The sequence below is a fragment of the Mycteria americana genome, chromosome 1 (assembly GCF_035582795.1).
Source record: "Mycteria americana isolate JAX WOST 10 ecotype Jacksonville Zoo and Gardens chromosome 1, USCA_MyAme_1.0, whole genome shotgun sequence".
Classification (NCBI taxonomy): Eukaryota; Metazoa; Chordata; class Aves; order Ciconiiformes; family Ciconiidae; genus Mycteria; species Mycteria americana.
The window spans coordinates 133787843-133813945 of NC_134365.1; the positions used below are offsets into that span (position 1 = coordinate 133787843).

A 26103-nucleotide genomic window follows, 5' to 3' on the forward strand; every position below is an offset into this window, starting at 1 on the left:
ATACTGATTGATTCAGTAACTTTAAACTCTTTATATCGATGCTACATAATCAATTGTTGATAATTTGTTGGTTTATAAATTATTTTTTAAAAAGTAAACACATCTTACCTGAGTTTCTTTTATGTTTGAATGTGCTGCCCAGTTTTCTTTTTTATGAAAATGGAAAATGTCAATAAGCAAATGTTCAGCACTGCTTCAACCCACAGTTATTTTCAGAACTGGATATATTACAGTTTATTCTCAGTACTTTGCTTGTACTCATACTTCAATACGAGTACTTTGTACTTTGTACTCGTATTGAAGTGGTATACTTTTTTTAATTATTATTCTTTTACTTATCAACTGCTATGAGCTACTGTCTTTTGAAAATGTGGTGTTAGGTGGTTGGGTGGTTAGATGGTTAAAAGAAACATACCATTTATGTTTCTTTTACAAAAAACCCTACACAACTATAGCTACTGACCTCGGAGTGCCTGAATAGAGATGTGTGGTCCAAGAGGGCTTTGAATAACTCCATTGTGTTAACTTGCAGATATTCCTGACAGTAGATTGGTAAGAATTATCTGCCAAGACATAAATAATAACAGTAATTACCTTCTGATTATCTTTAATGACGTGAAATTAGCCACTTCCAGAATCTAAAGGAGAGATTTGGAGAAGTTGAAGGCTCACACTTAGTTCAGATGCGTAGGGGGAAAATGCTGAAACATGCACCTGCATATTCTGTAAAATCTTATGCTGCTGTGTTTCACTTTAAGCAATAGACTGTACTTTATATGCAGCAATGCAAAACCACTTTATTCAGCATCTTCCAGTCAGAAATCACTGTAGAAAAGGAATGTACAGTACTCAGGGAGTTCAAAAGAATGCACTTACAAAGGGACCAAAATCACCCTCAATTTCCTATGTTAAAGATAACACCTACTTGCCTAAACTAAGTTTGAAATAATTGACAGAAGTTAAAACAATGTGTAAAATTCCTCATACTTGTATTTTGATATTTTTGTAGTAATTATGTTCTGGGTTGAGGTGTGAGGATTTGGAGCTATATGGCAAGTTGAGAGACTTTTTTTTTTTTTTAGATGATTTATTGATAGAGTATTTTCTTTCCATATGTTTTAACAGAAAGAGAGAATGTATGCCATCATAGCTGCAGTGATAAAGTTACTTACACCAGTAGTGACTGGACCAAATATTGATATTCAGCCTTCTGATGCAGACTAGTTTGTGGTTAAATTTAAGTCTTTTTTTAATCAAAATTCAGTTTACTGGTTTAGAAATCTAATTTACTTTCTTAATAGCTTAACTTAAAGCCAGCGTGGCTTACACTAAAACCTCAGTTTCACTGTGAGAATTGTGTGTACTTTACCCTGCATGGGTGCAGAGATAAACTGACTCCAGTAGGTGCTGGGTGTGTGCAAGTAAAAGGTTCTACTGTACATAGTTCATGTACAGAATATTGGGGCACAAGAAAAAAACAAGGTTGTTTTATTGTTTTTATTCTTTTTTGTCACCAGCTTATTTCTCAATAAGTTTATGGGACAGCAAAAACTAATCCTGCTTGAGTAGGCTTTCATGGGCATGTTATGTATAGTACAGAGTACTTCACTTTCATCTAGGGCCAGTCTGGGGAATGGACATGGTTCTGGGTATCTGGTCTTCCATGATTCAGGTGTAGTAAAGAGACATGGCCAAGACCTTATTAAAAATAATGGTAAGGATGGGGGTGTCTCAATTTATGTTTTTGAGTCTGCATTTAAGCACCTTCTGAAGTTCTGTGTGCTAAGCAACTGCCACTAAAGTAATTGGTGAGTATTGACACTTGAAACATGAAGAACCAGATCATTTTTAGGTGCTCTGTTTTTAACTTCGTATTTGTCTTCAGGCGCCCAGTTCTGAAAGATCTTGTTCAGGATTGTGATAGTAATTATTCTGTGAAATTCTAACTTGAACTGTTGGTTTCAGCTTCTCTGAAGCTGTGTTTCCATTGAGAAGCTGGCTGTAACCTTTCCAGCATTAGGAATGATTGGAATTTGCTTGTGTTTAGAACGTGTGGGGGTATGTGAGAATGTGTTGTTAATTTACATTTCTACTGTGCTTTTATTGTTTCAAACATGAAATATAAAATTAGCTTTTCCATTGCAGTGGAACTTTTGAGGCAGTTATTTTTGTTACTTTATATATCAGAGGGATATTTTCTTTTTTTTTTTAATTGAAAGTTTCTGTTTGTATTTGCTTTTAGTATTTAGCTCCAGATAACTTAGTGTTTAAATAAAAACACAACTAAGCTGGCTAATAAGAATTGCCTATTATCAAATTTTGAGCCTTATGATCAGAGTAAGATGGGGTTTAAAAACATTTAAATGCCTCTCATTTGTCGAGGAAAAGGTAAGTTACAATCTTTGATTATTAAGTTGGGGGGTTCTTCTATTCCCGCCCCAACCATAATGGAATAACAGCAAATCTAATGTCACCCACATATTTAAAATTTAACACAACCTGCTTTTAAACAGTAAGTGTACTTGCCTTTTTTTAAAAAGGTGGACATAGTGAGTTGTCTAGGGTTTTTTTTCACATTTATAACAAAAATGTATCAGCTTCATGTCTTAATTTAGCGACTAGCTCCAGGAGGAAATATTGTTTTCAAATGAGCCAGAATGGACAAAGAGCATAGTGCTCCTGTAAAGGGGTTGGACACTGCCAGTTCCTATTCCACATGCTGCTATATCTGTTTTTAGGGGACAGATAATTTTTTTTTCCCCGAAGTGCTGCATAAGGAAAAAATAGCTCACTTTTCCCCACAAAGTGTTGGTAGTAGTTTTGTAGGAGGAGGTATTAGGTGGCAAAAAACTGTTTTGAAATTCTTTCCCCCCTTGATTTAGCTGGAAGAAGGCAGTACTTGATTATACAAAGGCTCTGCTGTTTCAGAAAGCACTGCTAGCAAGAGGGGCTAGTGGCAGCATATGAGCTACCTGGCAACCTGCTTTTATGTTACTTTCTTTTGAAAAGTGTGGGTGCCCTACTTTCTGCAGTCTGATAACAGTCCTGTTATAACTAGCTTTAAGGGTTTGTGACTTTAGTATTTCTCTGGTTTCTGAGATTTGCAGCCATTTTTTCTTGAGGACCTCCTGCCTTACAAACCCAAGTGCTGCTTTTTTTCATGCTGATAATATGATAACTACTTGCATCAGTGACAAAGCTTCACTTGATGCTCAGGAAGCAAAGGATAAAATTCAGCAGGTACAAATTCAAATTGGTTTAAAAAGAAAAACATTGCTTAACTCATTATGTCCATTCTTTTGCAAAAGGAGGGTAAGCATTATGGGGAGATGCGAATGGCTCTTTAAAAATAAACTTCAAGCTTGTGTCAGCATTTATATGACAAAGTCTTTTTAAAAATAGTTGCATTTGTAGAGGTATTTTGTCTTTTTAATATATTTTTCCTTAAAAAAAAAAAAAAAGCAGTGAATTGGGCCCCTGATTCTTTTAACACTTCAAATGTGTACTTCACATATGTGAACAGTCCAATATAAAGAAAATAGCAAACTGTATGGTACTTAAAACATAAAAAGGCAAATGCTATTAAACCTGTGCTTAAGTGTTTATAGGGTTGGGGGCATCAAAGAAAACATCTATCCTGCTCTCCTTCCATTAATAAAAATATAGCTGGTGAAGTTACTTGAACAAGCATCGTCCATCACATGTGGCAGGGCTTACTGAAGGAGAGTGGGAAAGAACATAACTGGAAAGCACATGTAATCTATTTAAAACAAAGCTTGCCGGTGTCCTGTAGCTAACATTTTGAGATTTTAATGTTTGTAAAACAATCTGAAGCTGCTTAAAATAAATACTAGTGACTACTTTTGCATCTGTATTTGATTTTTGAAAGTTGGTGAGTAACTTCAAAATTTCCATTCGTATGGGTAAACTTCATAAAACATAGTTGTATGTGGCAGGTGGCAGAAAAACTGACTTGTTTTGAGCACAGCTTTCCTGGATTTCCCTCTACTAATTTTTTTTTTTTTTTTTTTACTTCCCAAATTTCAATTAATGTTTATATAGTCTTTTAAAAATAACTTTCAAAGATCAACTTCAAATACCTTTGGATTAATATTAAGTTGGTAGCTAGGGGAAAACCACTTCTATTTGCAGATGGTAGTTTTTATTTATGGCTCTGGTAGAAAACCTTATCGTAAGTCTAGAAAATACAGTGTTACATAGGACTGTAAAGTTAGCTATACTTAGGGGGCTTTTATTACCTCAGTGGGACCCACCTAAATTTTATGTCAGTTCTGGGAACAGTTGAAGGGAAGAGTGAGCTATGTTTTTATTTTAAATATTTTTCCCTATATATTGTTATTTTTGTAGATCTTTTTAAAATAAATTATATGCTGGAGATTGCAATTCCACTATAGTATCCCGCTTGATTCCGGTGTACAATATCAGATTGTTTGTATTGAAAAGAATGTATTTGATAAGTATTTGATAAGTTAACAGGAAAAGTTATTTTCAAACTGTGCTGTGTTTGTGTCTAGCAATTGGAAATACTTTTCCGATAGAAAATTAAAATTATATATATATGACCTCATATGTACATTTGGTTTAACTGTCTAGTGATTACCCCAGGGCTGCTATAAACTTCTCTGAATAATTTAAGAATTGACTCTTTTTAACTGTTTTAAAGCCTTTTTTCTTGTCTTTTTTTGTCAGAAAGTAATTTTCCCTAGCTATGGATACAGTATGCTCAGACTTGCATATGCACTCTGTTCGGGTTTTAAACTGAAAAAATGTATAAAATGTGTATAAAGAAAAGTGTAAATAAAATATTTTTAATCTTTAAACACTCTTGTGTAAACTTTGTAATACTGAAAGTGTAGTGGCGCTGGATTACTTTCTACAGGACTTCAGAGTTTACTCGGTTAAGCAACTCTTCAAAAATGTTGTGTTGCTATAATTCATAACATTCTGTTAAAGTTATCCCAACAAGAAAAGCTGAGTGTCCTTATATAGCATCAAGCTCATATCTTTAGCTGTATTTTACAGTCTTCCCAATTTTAATTGCTGTAGTGCATTCATGTGTCTACTCTGCATTTCAAGCTTGAAATAATGTTTGGAGTTGACTTCATCGTTGCATTTGTAACTCAGTGTCAAGGCATAAATTTAAACTATAAGACTGAAAACCGAAGCCAGCTTTTGGTGTTAGTCAGCAGCCAGGAGAAGAGACTGTTCCCCGCTATCAAGCACACGGAATTGAGGGCCCTGAGACAACATGCGTTCATCACACACTGGGACCTCAGAGTGCCAGCAGTCCAAGTCATACCGCTTAATGTTTCCCATAACAGGAAGGGGAAACTTCATTTCATTAAAGTGTCAGATCAGAACAACATTCAATACCCAGAAGGGGCGGGGGGGGCATGTAAAACAGGAGGTTATGATCTTATTTTCTCCAGCAGTCTGATGAAAGCCTTCCTTGTCAGTCCCTTGCCACACTCTTCCTTTTCTCTGCCACTATTTTTCACCAGCTCTCTTGCTGTCAGATCAAAGCGCTTGGTTCAAAAATCTACTATCAAGAATGTTTGAAAATAACTGTGTTATCTTTTTTTTTTTTTAATATTGAGTCATAAACCAGCATTTTTATTTTAATGCTTCAGATTACTTAAAACTTTATTTGCATGAAGTAACTTTTTTTCCCCTCCTCTCTCTTTGGTAACTTGACTTCATTCTAGACTAATTAGTACTGTTTAATGGGAGAATGCTGTGGATGAGTTTGTGCTGGTCCCAGTGAGATGCATCATGGGCGGAAGGGCCTCTTTTAATTGTGATGTGTCCCCATTTTTTGGTTCAAAAGGAGACCAAATGTATTAGAGTGATACAGTGGAAGAGAAGATGACAACAATCTTTTCACACTGTGAATGTTGTTTACAATTGGTTTTGTTCACCTTTTTAATTCCCCTTCTCTGTGAGCCAGGATGTATTTTTGGCAATACCTTTCTTCCACAATGCTACACTGGCTGACTTGACTTACTTGGTAGCACCTCTGTAGTTGATTAGGAATCTCCAATAATGGTTCCATTATTTCACTAGGAAGAGCTCTCACATTCTAACTGGTTCGTAGTTGCTCATACCAAATTCCTCACTTTTTTTGAATATGCGGCCTTATTTTTTTGGCAGTAGTTCAGTCATCTGTGTTCACTTGATTTGTGTGATATGAAATTAATGTTAGTTTTGCAAAGGGTTTTTTCAGTTAATTCCTTCCAGATTCTTTGGTATAAGTTATCCACCCTTGTTGACTTGAAATTCTTAATTTCAACAGATGTTCCCCCTTTGTTACAGATCGGGTTTTGGGGGTTTTGGTTTTGGGGTTTGGGGTTTTTTTTTCTTTTCTGATTCCATCACCTTCATAATATGGAAAGGTTGCTTTGGGTGTTGCACAGATTCTGTATTAGTTCTGTACCTTTTGAGTTCATAACATACTCATGGACATGTGATTCCCCCACCCAGCCTTCAGCCTGTCAAGTCTAACTGATGTTTCAATGTCATCTTTTAATCAGAGTGCTGTCTTGTCCAAGGCAACTTTCTTGGCATGTGCAAAATTTTCATTCTTTCAAGGGAGAGGGTAGGGAATATGTGTAAAGACAGCTTTAACTTCTTGTTTTCATTAATGCTTTCCACTTTACATTTGATGCTTTAGTTGCACTGACAGGTGCTTTAGGCAATGTTTACAGGTAAAAGTAAACCTCATCATGATCTCTGTTTAAGTACCCAGTGACTCTTCAGTCATCTGTCCATTGGAATGAACGCCAGCATTAAGCATCTCATGCTGAGTGCCAAGCCTTCTAGATTGATGCTATGTAGTACTTTAGGAACTAAAAAAATACTCTTTTTGCCATGTATCTGATGTCTGTCAAATGTGTCTCCTGGTGATGTCACCCTTGTATTATGGATAAATGTTGCTCAGTAAGTGGTGCTGAAAAAAATACTGGTTTCCCAATGAGATAGATGGCTTTAATGGTTAACCCTGTTATTGCAGTATTTAATTTTAGCAGACAGATATGGCTTTGGCCTAAACTGGCAGCCTCCTTTCCCACACCCATTTCAGTATGTCCTCAGGCATGTTCTAAGCATTGGTTTGTTTGCTTTTTTTTTTTGTCATGTGGCTCATCTCACAAGTTTGAGTTACACTACCCATATAATTCTTTTTCTCTGTGAGGATCTTTATCTCCTGTGGCGAATTGTGCATGTTATGGGTCTGTTTATATGTATTTGAGTACTACTGATGAGACTTTTTGACTTTACCACTCCCTCTTTCTCAAAAGAACTGCATAATGCTAACTGAAACCAAGTTATTTCCCCCATGTTTAACTTCCATAGTCTCAGGTCAGAAATCCCAAGGTGGTCAGTTTACCTTCCCAGATTGCTGAAGTCATACAAAATGCATGGGATTGTGCTTGTGGTGGTGACACTGGTGTCAATGTGAAGCATGGCCTAAGCACTTTCCCCGACATTGGTGTAGTGATGGCCTTCATTTTCACTCCTGGAAAGCAAGAAATTGCTCTGCTGTCATCTTGCACCTCTCGGGTGTCATCTTGCACCTGTTGGAAAGCCCTCTTGGCTAATTTATTCCCAGGATGGAGTCCTAGTCACTTGGGTGTATTTGGTTGGCTGAGGACGTTCCATGGGATTTGCCTTGTGTCACATGTGCTCTTACTTTTGCCTCTGGCTCTTACAGGTAGTTCTGCAAGGATTTTTTTATCTAACACAGATGGCAACTTGATACCAAGAACTTATTTTAACTTACTATAATGAAACCCAAAACATGAAAAATTAAAGTTGCAGAAGAAGACATTTCAGAGTACAAAACCTTTTATATATATATATATTTTTGTTTTCCTCTTCCTGATTCTCAGTTCATTTATTGCAATCGGGAAGAGTTACTGTCAGGTAATAGTTTTTCCTTCACTGTTTCTCCTGACAGATTATCCAAAACACTGAAAAGAATTATGTAGTCAGAAAAAAAAAAAAAAAAGTGATGATAATTAACTGAACTATACCTTTTAATTTAATGGCTTTTCATGGTCTTAAAGTTGGGAGCTGATCCAATTAACAACCTTATTGGAAGCGTTTTAGCTGATTGCTGAAAGAGCTGGATTTTGGTTCAGTACTGTTTTCTGAAAACAAGGGGAGTGAGGCTGACCTCTACGTAAGTTAAATATACTAAATACTCCAGCCAAAGAAACCTTGGTACAAAATTGTTAACACCCAAATAATCAACCAACTGTACTTTGCAAAAGTTACGAACCTTACCAAATGATGACAGTTGCTCAGTTTTAGATTTGTCCTAGCTTTGCAGTGCAGAGATTTTCATTTTTCCCATGGTAAAAATTAATTACAGGAATGTATGTTTTGCTAAACTTGTTAAACCGGTGTAGGAAGCCATCCTTTCAGATTTGCAGCCTTGTTCAAAACAGGGCAGGATGCATTAAAATGGCTAGAAAGGTTAGGAATTTTCCAGTGCCTTAACTTTTGAAGATTTATGCATCTGCTGTGGATGGAAATCGTCCAGTATCCTCCAGAGAGAATGCCTGGGACCAGGCATACGATTTACCTGCTTCCTGTTCCCATTCTTCTGTAGCAATAGATTGATCCCTCAGGCTTTTCAATTAGTGAAATCGCCATCCCTTGATGTTCAGCGAAGTCTCTCCTATTTGTAACATCCAGTTTCTGTACCTGTATAATACCAAGCATTCTTACACACGTACAGGAGTAAGAAGCTATTCCATAGCACTTGAGAAATGTGACATTTTTCTCATCTATAAAATTGCCAAAGCAAGCTAAAGCATTGTTTTTTACCTGTGCCAGCCCCATTTTATACTAATTTATGAGACTGAAGAGGTAGTTTCAAATGCTGTGCTAGAGAGAAATGGTTAGAACTAAAGACAATGTTAGTCTGTGCACCACTACCCTGTGTCCCTTCAGTTCCTACACCATGAGCTGCAACTATGCCAGCCATAGCCCTCCTCCATAGGCTGTGGGGGCAAAAACATAAATGACTTCACATTATGAGAGTAGTAGGTGATAACACACATTAAATATACATGGGATCACTGGGGGAAACTATCTAAATGACAGTTTCCATTAGTGATTGTGAAAGACCCCTGAAACATGTCCTAGAGTTTCCTAAACGCACTGCAGGATTAAGCATGTGTAAGGTTGGCTGTTACTCCTTTGTGGAAAATGCTCCCAGAATGGAAGCAGCAGTTGAAAGTACCAGACATGATGGTTTTTGATGAATGTGAGGCAAAGGAATGGAAAGGTGCAAAACCAGCCTGTACAAGTGACGTGGTATCAAAGAGCAAGGAACTGTAGTAGGACTTCTAGGTAATGAGTACTTCTCCCCAGAAACACAGGCTTATGTCCTGAAAAGGGCATTGTGCTTCCAGTTTTGCTGCATACCTCATTCTCTCTCAATCAAATATGCCCTCTTCATTTTTACTGGCTTCTGTTGAGCTTGAGAAGAGCAACATGTTGGCTGCATGGACACTGTAGTAGGCCAGTAAGAGTAAAATGAAGAGGTGACTGATGAATTGTATGGAAATGAAGATCTAGAAAAGAAAAATCTTTAAAAGCCAAATACAGGCTTTTCTTCTCAAAAAGGGTGTTGCTCTAGACTGAACAAATAAAGCCATGGAACCAACTTCTGCCTTCTAGAAATAGAGAATAAAGTTTTTTCCCTTACACTCTTCTATTACATCAAATTATGGTGGCAGCATCAGTGAAGAAGAAATCCGGATGATTCTTCATGTGGTGCTCAGCTCTGTCTCCCTTCTTGTTCAAGCTGCAGAACAAACCCCTGCAGAACAGTCTGCTGCTCTTCTGGTCCCTAGGATCCTGTAAGGCTTCAAGCCCCAGCCTAGGGGCTTAATGGGGAAGCAAGTCAGAGCTTAAGCCAAGAGTTAACAAACAACGTAAGTATAGGCTTCACTACTCAAATATGCAAATCTTTGCCTATTTCTGACTAACTTGTATCATGCAAGATGTCGGACAGCAGGTAGTGGTACACGCTGCGTTCTCCAGTTGGTCTGTGTGTGTGTGAGTGGTAAGTCCCATGGACCTCGCTGTAACTCCTCTCACTCTTACAAGTGTGTGTAGATACTGTTAGAAAGATTAAAATGCAATTTCGTAACAGCAAAAATGAAGACACTAGAACACTTTCAGTAATAGACTGTAATAATCATGTGATGGTACAGGTATACATAGTAAGCATATAATACGTTCTACTTCTCATTCATGGGGGAGCTACATCATGTGCCCTGGTAGAAAGTAAAATAGAAATTAAAACCCTTCAAAAATGATCATTCTAAAAGTCAGTTATAAGTAACAAAGTAAGCTCAGCATGTCACTGTTAATTATTAAAGAGGCAGCACAGTACAAGAAGGAATGTGTGCCTTCAATTGGAAATTATTTGGTAGACCTAGAAACTTAGTCATTCAGGTAAATAAGGTACTACATTTAATATCTATATTTATGAAGATACTGATGTCAATACATTTACAGGCAAATGAGGTAAAGATACTCACATTATCTTGCTAAGAAATTAAGAATTACTGTGAAAATAATTTTTAAGGTAAAAAGATTAGATGCGCTAAATACCTGAAGAGACTGGCAACAGATGCAAGAGCTTTCACCTTTTAGCCTCAGTTAATTTCCAAAATGTATCCGGCTTGACTGAAAACCAAGATGCATTTGAATTTTGAAAGGAGTTGGACTTTGTTGTGATGGGTGCTTAAGAGCATCAGAAAGGTGTTTGTGTTCTCACTGTACCATATATCTGTGCTTTAGAAGACGATTGCTACACCAGACATTAGCCGACATCTCTATCGGTAGTATGAACGTCTTTGTTAACAGAAGAATTATTCATCGGTGCTGGAAGGGAGTAATTGAAAAATGTGGAACTAGAGCTACTGATGGCTGCAGTGAGAAGTCAAGGATTTGAATTAGGGAAGGAACATTTGGGTGTTTAACCATGGTGATACCAAAAGTGAAACTATACACAGTTGGATTACACTGGGTTTTTTTGCATGATATGTTTCTCTTTTTTTACCTGTCCCCTGTCTTAGAATATAGGTTCTTTATTTGGAAAGCACTGAGTATATTTTGGATGCTGTCAGAATGTGACAAAGCTGATGAGACAGCACATGCTGAAATTCAAAGTACTGGTTTACCCCAGATGTGAATACAGTAACGTCTTTGCTGCAATTAAAGGTAGGTCAGTGGGAAAGCACAAAGAGCTTTGCAATAGCATCTGTCCTTAACATTTAATTTACTTTTTGAATGTATGACTTCAGACCTCATAGCTGCCAAAATAGCACCTCTGACAAACGTTGAAAACCGACCTACCTTAAGTATGAAAAGCAAAAGCACAAGGTAAGGTTCACTCCAAATAAAACAGTATCGTTAAATACAAAAATCCGTTGAACACCCCCCCCCCCTTTTTTTTTTCAAGTTAGGAAGTGAATAAAGTAGAAAGAATGAAAGAGTATTCTTATGAATATACAAACTACACTCCCTTCATAAAGACACTGGGAAAGATCCATCATCACACACCCCTATAAAAGCTACTTCAATTAGCTGTTTCACAAATATGTGCTAAAAGTGACAGAAACGTGAGAAATGAATCGTGTGCTTTGGAGACCAACCTAGAAAAGCTGTGTACCTGACATGTCACCTCCGACTGTGCTTTGTGCAGAGCATTTACAAAGCCAGGCTCAAGGCATTAGGTGAAGCTGCTTCACAACTGAAAGTTGAGTTTATTGGAGTCCTTGTGGTTGTGTATTTTCTATTAACTACATATTTTCAAAAGAATTTGAAGAGAGATCTGCCAAACAGCATTCTTTTAACTTGGAACACAAAAAAGCTGTAAGAGGCAGAAAAGCAGTTTATTTTATGAAGACCTTAAAAATAAATAATGAACAGGCTGGCAAAACTGTAGTGGCAAGTCATGGTATTAAAAAATTCATTAATTTTAGTGAATAAAAGGTGCATGGAAACATGTGGTTTGTTTTTTTTTTTTTTTTAAATATGCAATAAGATTTATCATGAAGGAGAACATCAAAATAAGCCAGCCTTTCAGAATTATAATGTTTTCCAGTGATCAGTGTGAGTAGGTAACTGCACTGATATTTAATGGGCAGATGGTACAAACTCACATTTTAACAGGAATGTGCAACAAATCCTTTTTTTTCTACTGTACCTATAAATGTGTGGCAAGTAACTGTCATTGTGTTGGTAGTAAAGGACCGTTCTTATTTTCCTGACAAAAAATTAAACTGTAAATAAGCAATCTAATACAGCATTATGAAAGCTCAGACCGTAATGGCTAAGGCAAAGGATTAGCAATCAAGTTCCATAAATTGTATTTCTGCCTGGGCTGGCATAGTTTATGAACTGTGGCAGCGTTTTCAAGCCTCTCTGAGCTGCAGCTTTCTAAAGAAAATATTTCTTTCACAAGTATTTAGAAAAGCCAATTACCGAGGAAAGGGAAAAATACTGGCATGCAAAATAAAACTGAAACTTGGTATAGGTTCTTATATTAGAAACAACCAGGAGTTGATCATGCCAAAGCTCTTTATTCTGTGGCCTCAGCAGCAGAAACTTCAGCTCCTTTTTAAGCCTGCCTGACAATGTTTTGGACTGTGCATAATCTATTATGGCACATATTATCACTGTCCCAGGGAAATTTTGCAGAGGACAACCTTCTCCAGCAGTTATTCCTGCCACCAAAGTAGGCAGGGCTTTCATCCAGATTACTGGTAGACTGTAGGAGAACAATACACCGACATGAAAGCTAATGTATTTATATTGCTATTCTCTATAAAGGTTTTCCCACTCTTTTTAATCAGTCATATCAATCACTGTAAAGATTAACTTCCAGATTAAAGAAAAAAATGCAGTGAAGATGCTGGAGCTGATAAAATTGTTTAGTTTAAAAATTTTTATAAAACAACTATCTGTTCTTCAGATATTTATATCTGTGTTACATAATTGTATCAATAATTGCTGCGTAGTCACTGAATATAAATTGATCACAAAAACATGTATTTGTAACATATACACCATTGTATGTCCAGGAACAATTGGAATTTTCTTTACTGTTCACATACCAAACTTAAAAAGAGAATGCACTTGAAATATTCTTGTCTGTCCTCTGTAAAATTGGTCCCACCCACAGCCTGGGACTTGGCTTTGGTTGAGAACTAACCAGAGCAGGCCACTAACCATGACTCACCTCAATGCCATCACTCCTTGTGGGCTCGCCTGTCATTTTGAGCTTGGAAAATTTTCTTTCTCTAACGCCTTGAGGATGAATAAAATGCATCAAGAAACACGACTGCTTTGCAAACTACCCAGTCAGTCTCCAGGCTCTCACAAAGCTGCCGTAAAATACTGCAAAATTGGGTTTTCCACAAATATTTGCTGTACCCTGGCTGCTTATTTTCCACAGATAAAACTGACTGTGCAAAGCATAATGCAATGGAGAAAGAGGCCCATTAGTGTTCTTCACCCATCAGTCACTTACGTACATTTTAGATACAACTCTTCCTTGCTAAAGAGGGAATCTTCATAACCAAATCTGTAATAAAATATCGTTATCATCTGTTATGCTGTGGTTTGGGTACTGAAGCTCATCTTGTGCCACTTGTTCATGGTATTTCTGATATCCCATTAACTTGCAAGCGTCAGCTGCTGCCTGTGAAATACAGCAGAAAAATACAATAAGGCTTTAAAAAGAAAAGGCACAAACCTGAAGTCTTCCGATTTCACTTCAGATTGCTCCCAACAATAATCCATGTGCCAACAAACAAGAAGGACTGTCTGCTGATTTTACAAACAGCTCGTTGAGAAGCATCGCCCAATTTTGCAATGCAATGGTTAAACATGCCCATTAGTCTGGAAAATACTTGTTCCTGCTATAGCTGGTTGTATCAGGTCTATAAAGAGACTGCAATAAAGAAACGTAGGCATTTTCTTTAAGAGGGAACAACAAAAATCATCATCAACAAAGAAAATTCGAGATTATAAGAGGGTGCATACCTCGTCTGTCTTTCCACAATACCCTTCCTGATGGACTATTTGCTACTGTGTTCTTCAGGTACTTTACCTCTTATGTAAAAATTATTTTTTATAACATTTTCCAGGACTAATAGGGTGCTATTCTTCATATTCTAAAATCAATATTAAATCTTTTAAATTACTATAGTATTTTTGGGGACCTGAGAAAACTCATTAAGAGAGGATCCACGTTATTTTCTTGGTGTTCTTATGTGTCTAAACTAGGAGCGTAGGCTTCTCTCCCAGTGCCAGGGAAAAGGAGGAGGTGATGGGGTACACTTCCAAGCAGAATTCAGGTGCTGTGAACCCTCTGGTGAAGTCTACGTCCAGTCCATACCAAGGCAGCAGAGGCTCCTGTGAGGTTTCAAAAGTCAGGCAGCCTGAATCATCACCCTTTCACCCCAAGTCCTGACGGAGCGGCCTCCCAGCAGAACTGTGATGGCAACTGTATGGCACAGCCTATGGAACCTGCATTTTCCATATGTAACAGTTAAGCTGAACAAAGAATACAGACAAATGCTTTCAAGTATCTTTGCATCTTAAGCTTCAAGGTAATTTTTCACTGCTACGTAAAAATTAACAGTATTCGGTAAAAGCAAGGCACTTTTTTGCATTTGAAATCTGTCGTTATGTGACCAAGGTTAAGTACGAGGATAAATATCTTACACAATGTTAAAAATAACAAGCACCAAGATCCTAGTAACTGATCAGAAAATTATGACACGTGAACATGAAGTAAGTCACCTCATTTGATGGGCTTGTTCTTTTTCCGCTAATGTATTTGCTGCCTTGGCCTTGAGTGCTGCGAAAGATCTTTAACACAATGAAAGGTGGAGACTCCTGACCAGCAAATCTGAAGAAACAAAGCAGCAGTTTATTAGCTGAGAATATGAGAACAGATTTCCCATGATTTCAATGGGAATGGAATATTGCCTTGGTTTATCTTATCTGACGCGAATTTAGTACTCGTTATTTCTGATAGTCTTCTACCACAGGGTCGGACAGCATAGGGTGTATACCCTCCCTCGCAGCAGATGCGAGCGGAAAAAACTTGCTCCTGTCCAACTCGCTCAGGTGAGCTGGGGATGCCCCATCCTGGGCTGCAGAAACCAGGAGTGTTAAGATACGGAGAAGGGCGTAGTTTTATTGGTTTAAATTTAATATTTTGAGATTAGAAAGGTACAGAACCCTATCTTGATCTCCGTACTCTAGCCCCATCCGAGTTCTAATGGCATTGAGATGTCTCTGAACATCCTCTACAAAGGCCACAAGGTAATGCACTGAACCATGCTTGCAGGTGGTAAAGAATAGCGAGTACACACATACAGCACTCTGGCACTTTTTTTTTTTATAAATTGAGTTCTAAAGAGATGTTCCTGCCTTATAGCTACCGAAATTTCGAGTATTTTCTATTACCAGCCTTCTTCCAGCACACAGTAAGCGCTAATTCAAACCCAGATCCGAGTCCGAAGTAAGTCCAAATTTAAAAAAGAATTCAAAACGTGCCTGATGTATCCCCCTTACGCATACAGGGGCTTGGATGGCTCTTAATATTGCAACCTATAGAAACCACGTCCTCGCCTCGGGTCTAAACAAGCCGTTGTGCCTCCTTTCCCCGAATCTGACCAGATTGCCCCTTCTGCTTTTATCTCCTCCTTTTTCTCCCCTCTTCGAGCCCCTCATCCCCGCCCGCCGCCGGCGGCAGCAGGAGCGTGACGGCCAGGACCACGTGGGGCGGAAAAGCCCCGCCCCCTCGGCGTTGCCAGGTTACCGCGGGGGCTGATGCAAACGGCGCCAGCTCCCCGGCGGGCGGGTTTTTTTGACGTCACAGCGCAGCGACGCGGCCGGTGCTCACCGCCCGCTCGGCACCGCCATGTTGAAGGTGAGGAAAGCGTCGCTGCCGCCCGCGGCCGTTGCTGTTCTCCGCCCGCTCTTCCGCTAACTCCGCTGCGTTGACAGGGCTCCCCGCCGCTCGTCCCCGCCCCGGGGGAGCGGGCGGAGGCAGGCGGCGGCCCCTCCCTTCAGGCCTTACCACCGCCCCGGCCCCGGGGCCTTGCAGCGGGATGCGCCGGTTCCCGCGGAGGCGGCAGGGTGGCCCCGGTGCTGCCGGGCCGTCGCTCTGGGGGCGTCCGTGTCCGGCGGGGCGAGGCCGGCAGGGGGCGGCCGGGGAGCGCGGCCGGAGCGGCCCCGCTCTGAGGCGCCCCGCAGGCGGGTGCGCTGGCCCGGGAGGGGCCCCGCTTCTCCCGCCTGCCGTTTTAACGCAGGTTCTAGTTACTTGGTTGACGAGAGTAGTCAAGTAGCGCAGACCCTGGCGTTGTTACCAGCGACCGATTTTTTCACGTTCGAGCTAAAGCTGTTCTAAAATCTGTACTGTCCGGTGGCAGCTGTACCCAGGGTATTTGCCTGTAACTCTCGCAAGCTGTTAGTTTTACTCTTGTGGCAGCTGCGTAATCTCTCTTTTTAATATTTCAAAATTGCGTGCCCTATCCGTGTTGCCCAAAAAGAAACACGTGAACACCACGTTCGTTACTTAAAATGACTTCCTGACCACAGCAGCGTGGAGCTGGGAGCCTTAACAACGTTTGGCTTTGTAAAGTCCTCGTCTTGAAAGTCTCCCTTTACTGCATGTAGGTTGTCAGTGAAATCTGTGAAAAGGAGTGAACGTGCATGGCCTGGGCTTAAATCAGATAATTGCCTGAAAGGTCTTTGCCTCTGATAAGAAGAGCCCCAGATCCCCTCAGGCCAGAAGCAGGTTGTATGTTGCAAATGGCTACTCGAGAAGCAGGGGTTTTTTTTAAAACTGGTGACACTTGATTCTTGAAATTCGTTCTCTTTTGTACTTTTTGAGTTTGTCAAATGTTGATAATATATTGATAAGCTGAGCAGCCTATGCTTGCTTTACTCTTGTCGCAACTTCATTTTTTTGATACTTTAATGTTGGGGCACTTGCTGGAATTCTTACGGATTTTATCTCAGAATTGTTGAGAATTCCATAAGTGATACTGAATTGTCATTAAAGGGGTTATATGTGAACCTGTGGGTTGAGGTACTATGCATAATATTACTACTTTTATACAACCATTGAGGTTAGGCAGATTCCAGTGTTTCAGGCCAAGCTAATTTTTTGCCTGTAAGAGCAAAAGGGGGAGGTGGCTTCTTGTCCTTGATATCTGTGCTTCAGGGAACAGGAGTGCTCAAGAGTTTGGTATTTTGGGGTTGAGAGATAGGGGGAAGAATGGAAAAAAAAAGAGAAAAATGAAGCAGCTTCATACATTAGTGCAAATATCAGCCTTCACAAAAGTATGATTAAGGATCTTTTTCCTTTTCTTCTTCCTTTCCCTAGTTTTGACAGGCTGACAATAACAGTAACAAGTGAACTGAGAAACCACAGACAAGAGGAGAAAAAAGACAAAAGTTCTAGTTAATCTTTAGCTCCCCCCCCCCCCCCCCGTTTGTATTGAGAACTAATAGGGGATTTATTCTTCCCAGAGGCATTTTTTAGTTAAGAATTAAGAACTTTGAGAAAGAAAGTAAAGCAAGGCAATGAAAGATGAAATCTGGTAGTCTTTTTCCCCTCCAACTTTGAGATTGAATTTGCTTATGAGTGATGTGGTACCTACAGATAAAATTGAGTTCTTCAGCTAGAGAAAGGAATAAATTTAATATCTATCTTTTTTTTTTTTACTTTAAATGCCTAGAGAGAAGAATGTCAGCTCTACTTTTCTGGTATCAACTGAATAGCTGGAAGACAGGCAGACTAAAGGCACAGCTCAATTAAAATGTTTTACTAAACCAATTTGTTTAGTAAAACGTGGTTAATATGAAATTCAGGAATGAGATTCTAAAGTGAATTTTGGAAACAGAAAGCAGAACGGTTAATCTTTCATACTACCGAATAAACCTTTTAGTGTGTGCGTATATACGGTACTTTAGTACTGGTTGTATCTGTCCCATAAACTTAGCTGATGTAGAAGACCATTGCAGTATAGCTTGAACAGTGCATTTAAGGAGAGATTCCTCTTGCACTTTTAGTGGTTAATTTTGTTTTGGTTAAAATGTAAATGTGAAACATTCAGAAAATGTCTGCACTTCAGTATTTTGATAATACGGTGTTTTCAGTATGAGTAGTTCTGTCATCACTGATGTTTGTGAAACCAAAGTGGTTCCATTCTTATGCTCCGCTGTTTACCTGCGTGTCTATATAGAAATCTCAAATATTTAAAGCATTTGGATTTACTGTTTCTGCTGGTGACATTTAGATCATTTTCAAACAATATAAATGGTGTTGAATAGCAGCAAAACCACACCTGTTGTTTGACATAGCAGACTGGATTTATTTTTCCTAAACAGAGGTTATCAATAATGAATTATTCTTTAATTAAAGTAGTATTTTTTTCTGTTGCTGTTGGGTTTTTTCTTTTCCTTTTCTTTCTTTTTTTGTTTTTGTTTTACTGCAAGGGACACTTGTAGAAAAGTTAAATAGAAGATGTAAAAACTCTGCATGTTTATTCATGTAACAAACTTTTGCCATATTCAGGAATTAAGTTTTAGACACTTGTCTCTGAGTGGCTCTCTCTGAAGTTGTGTTTTTCAAGTTGCGTTATTTCAAAAGTCTCCTCTGGTGCTAACTTCTTTTGAGTATAGTATGTGCCATTGATTTAGTAGTTGCTCTACTAAAGCTATCTGTAGTTTTAGGCTTGTTTGAAATTTAGGCTCACATGAAATATTTGCACTGAATATGGCTGTTCAGGTAACTGGTAGCTGTAGTTTAAATAAATTTGAAACTGCTTTGAGGAAAGTGAGTGGAGTCGTGAATATCTTGATGTCTTTTCTAGCTGTATGTTTCATTTTTAAAGGTTCCAAAAGTCACAGGAAGTAATATTTTACTGAAAGCTTATTTTTCAGAATGAAAGTGCATTTCAGATTTTTGCCTTTTCAGTGACAGAACAGTTTTGCAGTGAAAAAAGGGAAGAATGAGGAAGTATATTCTACAGTTATTAATGGTTAGTGGCGTTCATGTTTTTATCATGGCTAATGAAAATATGTGAAGAGTCTTTGTTTAAGCAAACAGTATTAAAGATTGTTCATGTCTTTTCTTGGCTGTGAAACAGCTGATCCGGTCATTGTGGTGTTTCATTATAGTGCTGTAATAATGAGTCCATAAATACAAATAAGGAAAAACTTCCATTTTAAGCAAGTTTTTCCATACCTTTTGATCCATCAGATCCCTTATGTCTTTCTGAAAAGAAATCCTATGACCTAGTTCTTGTGTGCTGTTTCTCTCCACATAAATGAACATTTTCAGGAAGTTTGACAACTATATAGTCTAGTTCTGAGTTTGAGGAGTCTCTTGGTTACATTTAATAAATATTCCATCTGCAAAGCAGTGGAAGAAACTTAAGCTGCAAATACTGATCTGTATGCAATAAGCGTGTAGTCTGGATAATTTTAAAGCTATTTTCTAACAGCTCTGCAATGGGCAGAAACAAAGTTTCAGAGTAATTGTCTTGATGCTAGGTCAGTTATCATCATAACAGCATGAAGGATGTATTGGTTTGACCAAGGCTTCAGTTTCACGAGCAGCTAGGTCAGTGTAATGTACCCTTACTATTTCTGAAAAGGAGGAGGGCTTGCTGCCTTCTCCTTTTTCATCCCCTCTTCCCTGGCCACACAGTTCCTCTGGTGCTTGTCAGGCTGTTTCATGGACGGGTTCAACTTACTAACCCCGCACAAAGCTCTCCGCTTCTTTTTCAGGATTGATCTTTTGCCAAATTGGCGAGGTGAATTGCCTCATGGTGGAAGCGTCCGGCCACCAAAGCTAGGGCAAGGTGAGCAGCAGGACTTCTGGGAACGGATGCCTCAAGCAGAGCCAGACCTCTCCAGTTTGGTGGCCGCAGGCTGTTAGATTCGCTCACGCTGTAACTTACTACAACAAACCGCAGGCTGTTGTAACTCTGCACGTGTTTATCTGAGCAGTAACATGAATATGAGACATTGAAATGTTTCCCATTGGAACTGCTGTTTCTGGAGTAAAACGTTGCTGTTAATAAAGATGTGTATTTGTTGGAAAATGCTTTTGGTGCATTCTTGATTCGCTACACAGCTAAGATTTTTATCTTCTGTTTTTTAAGTTAAAGCAGTCTCTCCTGTTAAGAAACACAATTTAGTGTAGGTCCAGAATATAGGAAGAATTATATTCACCTTACTCATAGTGGTTGTGTTGTGTGACTGGATTGAATCTGTAGTATTCAGAAACAGTGAAGTATCTGTCACAATGCGCTGTAATTCATGTTTCTCACAGAAAAGTAGGAGACATTCCTAAAATTCTTAGAAAGCAATGATTATGTTGTGATACTTTCAACTGTAGGTCTCATTTTTTTCCTAAATCTAGATGCAGACGATAACTAGAAATTAAACATTGAACTTCTTGGTACTAACTCACTATGGAAAAATGGAGGTGTTACAGACATTCACAAAGTTGTTTAAAATAGTATAGATATTAACAACATTATAGTCATAAGAAAGTTGACAAAAATAATGTTTCAAGTGAGAGAAAACAGAAGATCTTTTTGTGAGATGAAAACTGATGAGATTAGCATTTATATCTACTGTTTCCTTTAGCCTTAGGCTTTTCTAAATACCATCTGAATAACTTAGGTGTTACCATTTGAGTGCCTGAGAGCATTAGATTGTGTACCACTGACTCCCCTTTCTTCTACCTTCTAAACATCTTAATATATCATTTATATGTGGGGACACAAACATTGTCTACGTGGATGTGTTCAAACATGTTGCCATTTTGTTTGAACTCTAATGATTTACACCTTTTCCTATAATGTTTCTAGGTAATTCGGCTGGGGGCCACCCCTGTTAGCCTGAGCTTGCTCTCTATCCAGGTTTATGCTTCATCTTCAGAGAAGGAGACTTCCAAAAAGGAGTTGCTGAAAATTGAGGAGGTAAATATGGTTAGAGCCCTAGTGCTCTTCTATCTATACGGAAATATCTAAGGAATTCTGAAAGACATTATATTTTGATGTGTGAAAGTATTTAGGTACATCTCTTCGCCCTTTGTATTCTTGCCTTTAAACTTGCTTCTCTATTTTCAGTAATAGAGGTGTCGATACAGTTTTGCTTCTTACACCTGAGGGTTGGATTTGATGCCCTCTGCTTGATAGTGTCAGGCTTGCTTGTGTAGAAAATCTTTTTCCTACATTAAAGCCTTCTGTTCTTCATTCAGAAATTACCTTTTCATGTTTGTAGCTTTACTTGTGGTCGTTTCACATCCCCAGGAATATTTTCTTTGCTTTTTATCCAGGTAACACCATGTATGTTGTTGTTTTTTTTTTATTTATTACAAGTACTGTTGGAAAATTCCAATAAAATTTCATTTACCTTCTCCAGTAAAACAGCAAATCAAAAGCTGCTACTTCTAAAAAGATTGTCTTTTTTACAGGCAAAATTCTTGTCTGGCAATGCTTTGAATCCGATATAGTAGCCTACAGAATTTTATCAGTTTTCCTTTCTTTACGACACTCAGACCTAAGCAACAACAAATAAAATAAATAGTGATAATAAAAACCTGTTATTTTATTGTTTCTCTAAGATGCTACAAATGGCTTGGTTATATCACAAGTAGAGCTTTAAAACACCCTGTCAAACTGTAGACTCACCAGCATTGTGGCACAGGCTTTTAAGTCTCCAACATTAAAAAAAAAAAAACCAAACCAAAATTGTAGTTCATAACTAAATACAGCTGTGTATCCATAGAAGTTTGTAGATGTTTAAAAATTTTAAGTACTTCAACCCCAGCTAAAGTGTTGTTATATGAGCAGTGAAACTAAATGAAACTTATTTTTGTGTATACTTAGGTCTTTGGGGTGCATCTGCATGGGCAGTTCACTTGCATAATACAACGGAATCAATAGTTGAAGCAGTCTCCTGGCTTCACCCCAGTGAAGTAACCTTAGCTGGGGCCGTCGTGTGCCCTACACCACTGCTGGCATGAGTCAGTAATGAGGCAGCAGTTTGAAGTTACATATGTGCTGAATAATTGACTTGCCCATCGGCTTCAGCAAAGCAGAATGTGCAAGCTGTGGAGTTTTGGCTGCCTTTCTTACCATTCACAGTGTATGTTAGTTTGGATCTCTACTGTCAGCTGTCTAGTTTCATAAAATATATGGGAATTTTCTTATCTCAGAGACTTCTGTCCTTGTGCCAGACATGGCTGTTAGGTTGTCTAACAGGATCAAAGTTAAACTGATTGCGACTATGATTGCCGGAGATGACCGTATTTCCTGGGGAAGTGAGACTTACAATGCTTGTCTCCCAGAGTATTATGGGAAATCCAGCTGCATGAGTTATCAAATTATTTGAAAATTCTATTTTATATAGAATTTTCTATTATATAGAATTATATATTTTGTTATATATTTTGCCATTATATATATATATAAATAAAATATATATTTTTTTTGCCATTATATATTTTGTTACAGTTAGCAGCTTTTTTTCATTATGATAGAGATATAGTTGTTTTCCAACTTATCTTGAAAAGAGGGCTAGCTTCACTTTACAACAATACGTGTAAACATCGGTTTATAATAAACTACTCAATGTAGTATAAATGTGGTATAAAATGTAAGCTCTTTATACTGAACATCAGTGTAGTATATAAGCTGCTAGGAATTTTAACAGGTTTTATTTTGATCTAAACTTTGCTGTTCATCTTCAACAGTATAGACTTTGGTTTTGGTTTTTTTTTTTTGAATACAATTTTAAATATGTTTAGGTAATTGTAATAAATATGTTGTGATGTTAAACCCTAAATATGGTGTTTTAGTATTTATTATGTGAAGATGCCCATTACTCTTCAGGTGGATGTTACAGTTCCTATTTGCTCAGCACCATGGTGCTATTAATGCTGTCAGTTGCTGATGCAGTTCCTGACTGCAACATTGGGATGCCGTACCATTTTCCTGCTCAGTAACAAACAGACAAAATTTGTATTGCATGTTACCTTGGATAGAAGCTACTTAGACTCTTTAATGGTGGCTTGTGCAAATATAGAAGATGATTGATTGTGATTTCAGAGTTCTAGTACATTTTGTATGTTAACTGGGAACCAGAAGTGCTGATTAAGACCAGAAACATTTTTTACAATTATGTTTTATGTTCTTATTAAACTAGTGTAATATTAATTTATAACCTGTGACTTGGATCATATAGCAGCTATGGATGAATTGCATAGCAATTAGAAGTCGTCTTCATCATAGCATATAATTAAACTTTGCTCATAATGGTTGTCTCACAGCTGTGCCTGAATTTTTATTATGCATTGTTTATGTAGTAAGCACCTTGTTAGGTGTTCTCTGGTTATACTGTTCATGCCCTGAAGACCTACTTACACAATTACACCTTTGTTTTTAACCTCTTGTTTGCTAATATTCACAGCTGTCACTCTACTCCTCTCCAGCTCGTGAGACTAAATATGTGGAGAATCCACAAACGCAATTGGAAGAGGGGGTTTCGCGTTTACGGCATGTTATGGAACCGTATACAGCCTGGTGTCAGGTATAATGGTTTTATATCGCATCTGGTAGTGGTTCAATGATAAAGGTTGAGCTGGGATTTTTTTTTTTTGAGACAGAATTAATAGACAGCAGCAAAGTAAAAGCTGATAGCTGTACAAGCATTTTTCCAAAATGCTGCATTACTTAAAATTTTCCACAGTCCGGGTCATAATATTTACCCCCTCCTCACACAAAACCAGTTGTTTCTTTCTACTAATTTGCTGAACGAAACTGCTTTTTTGCATTTCGTATCCCTCCAAAAGAATTAAAAGAAAATTAACTAAAGCTTAGAATTGTTATCTGAAATAAACTTTAAGCTTAAAAGTATCTAGGGATATCTGGATTTGGTACTGTCCTGTGACTGAGGAAGACAAGACAGTGATTAAATTTGCATTTTCCATGCTCAAGGAGAAGGCCTTAAATTATCAAGCAGTGTGTTTTGGAGCAGCAATACTGAGTTTCCTCACTGCAACTCTGACAAAACATGACTTTTCAGAAAGTAAATCAGTATTTCCTGAACTGGAATGTTGAGGGAAGGAACGGAGCTCTCTGGAAGAGAGAAAATCCCAGGCCACTAGTAGTGGCAAACCTAGCCCCCAGACCTTACCCCAAAACTTTCTTATATATTGTATTAGGTAGCATGTTTATACTAAACAGTCATTAAATACAAAAATAGTCTTTGGAGCATAGAGGAAAACTAAGATCTTTGTATTTAAGGCCTAAATTATTGATATTACATTGCAGAGTCATATGATGGCTTTCTTGCTCTTTCCTGACCCAGGAAATGTTGAAGCTTACTTTTAAAGCAAGGGCATCCTTGTCATCTGGTTGCCTCTTGGCAACTTTAGATGATTCTCTACTTTGCACTCTGGCCATTGTGAATTCTCTTAAGCTGCAAGCTGGTTTTCCAGTTCTCCATAGAAAGCCAAGCTGTTCAGATCAGGGTGTCCTTTCTGCCTACAAGTTCTGTGTTGTGGTACTGACCTTTAACAGTACTGAAACATTTTTTTCAGAAATACTCAGGGTTACTCAGTCTAGTGACATGTTTCTAAAGTGCCACCAGCAGGAGTACTGACTTCAGTTTTGAAAGGGAAGGGGCATTTTCCACAGTATTGTTAGAGCTCTGACTTCCTAAACGCACAGGTTCTGTTTGGTTGCCTGCAGTAGCCGTAACTGGGAATGAAATTTGAGACAAGGTTAGTTTCCTAGTTGGACTGACTGCAGGTAAGCCTTGAACAGTGCTTTATGCCTTACTGGCCTGTTGTCTTCCTGTTTGCTTTATTTTTTGTCTGCGTGGTGATCATTTACATAAGATGTGCTCTGCTGCTCACATACAACAAGCCATTTCCTGGCAGTGGTTTACTGACTCATTTTATGAAGTGGGCATGTAAACTTTATGGGTTTGGGGTCATCTGGCTTGCTTAACTGTAGGCAGAGATAGTTTTGGTTTTATACTACCCCCACCCCCTGCTCTGTTAAAGAAAATAACATTTTAGGTTTGTCTCAGTTGTCTTTAAAATTAAAAACATAACCCAGGATAATGAGAATAAAATTGGTTATGTTCGAATATCTATTTTACTTTTTCAAAATTGCTTGCTTAACTGTAGTGGAAAGTCAGTTCAAAACACAGATGTGGAAATGAGCCGGTTACGTGTGAGCTGTGACAGATGATCAGACTTAATCTCTGGGGTCTTTAGAGCATGTTCTTTTTTTCATTGTCTCTTAGTAAGACCAACATCCATTTAGAGTTATGTTGTGTGTCACATGCTAACGCTTTTTTTTTTTCATGACAAGTGGGTTTTTTTTAAGTCACTCTTGCCAGTGAGGAAACGAAAGTTCTAAAGATACTGTCCCCCACGCAGTATCCTAAACAAATGCTTTCACTTCTGCACAGATACAGCTAAAGTGATATTGCGAGACCATTCTCTGCTTTAGCTTTGGGCATCCATGTTTATGAATTTGTTCCCTAACTGATAGACAGTCTTACACTGTCTCTCCAAAGGACTATTAGCATAATAACAATTAGCAGGGTTGCTCTTGCTGAGATTTTTTTTTCCCTACTTTTTTAAAAAGCAGTGTGAATTCTTTTACTTCCTGCATATTTTCAGTCTGAGAAAAAAATCTAGAACTAGTTTGTGGGGTTGATGCAGTGCTCTTTGATTTACTTTGGACATTGTATGGACGCCTCATTTTCCAAGTCACTTAAAAAATGCAGTTTTGTTAGCCTAAGATAGTCTCTTGGAAAGTGGAATTTATCACCTTGCAGAATGAGTCATGTACCACTGTGAAGTGCTAGGAAGGAGTTTATTAGAGTCTTGTACTTCCTATTCTTTGCATTAACTCAAATATTTTTGTGATACCTACATACACTGAGAAACCTGAGATAATCCTGAGTTTCAGCTACCTGATCAGGAACTCAATGAAA

The 26103-nt window shown here is 38.2% G+C and overlaps 1 protein-coding gene and 1 long non-coding RNA gene across 4 annotated transcripts in view; both read left to right on the forward strand.

Annotated features, from left to right (window-relative positions):
* The first annotated feature begins 8531 nt into the window (after positions 1 to 8531).
* On the forward strand, positions 8532 to 15370 carry LOC142404890 (uncharacterized). The gene is made up of 4 exons (XR_012773985.1): positions 8532 to 9965; positions 11118 to 11262; positions 13827 to 14149; positions 14335 to 15370. It is a non-coding gene; the product is annotated as an uncharacterized LOC142404890 (long non-coding RNA).
* Positions 15371 to 15903: 533 nt separating this feature from the next.
* Positions 15904 to 26103, forward strand: part of APOO (apolipoprotein O) — a 47602-nt gene continuing 37402 nt past the window's right edge. Inside the window, exons 1-4 of one of the 3 annotated variants that reach the window (XM_075521122.1) lie at positions 15928 to 15991; positions 19049 to 19112; positions 20955 to 21065; positions 23560 to 23679. In XM_075521122.1, the coding sequence (XP_075377237.1) occupies positions 19083 to 19112; positions 20955 to 21065; positions 23560 to 23679 (261 nt within the window). In that variant the 5' untranslated portion in view covers positions 15928 to 15991; positions 19049 to 19082. Of the gene's footprint in view, positions 15992 to 19048; positions 19113 to 20954; positions 21066 to 23559; positions 23680 to 26103 lie in introns of all 3 variants that reach the window. The other 2 variants (XM_075521114.1, XM_075521132.1) reach the window with 2 other exon arrangements.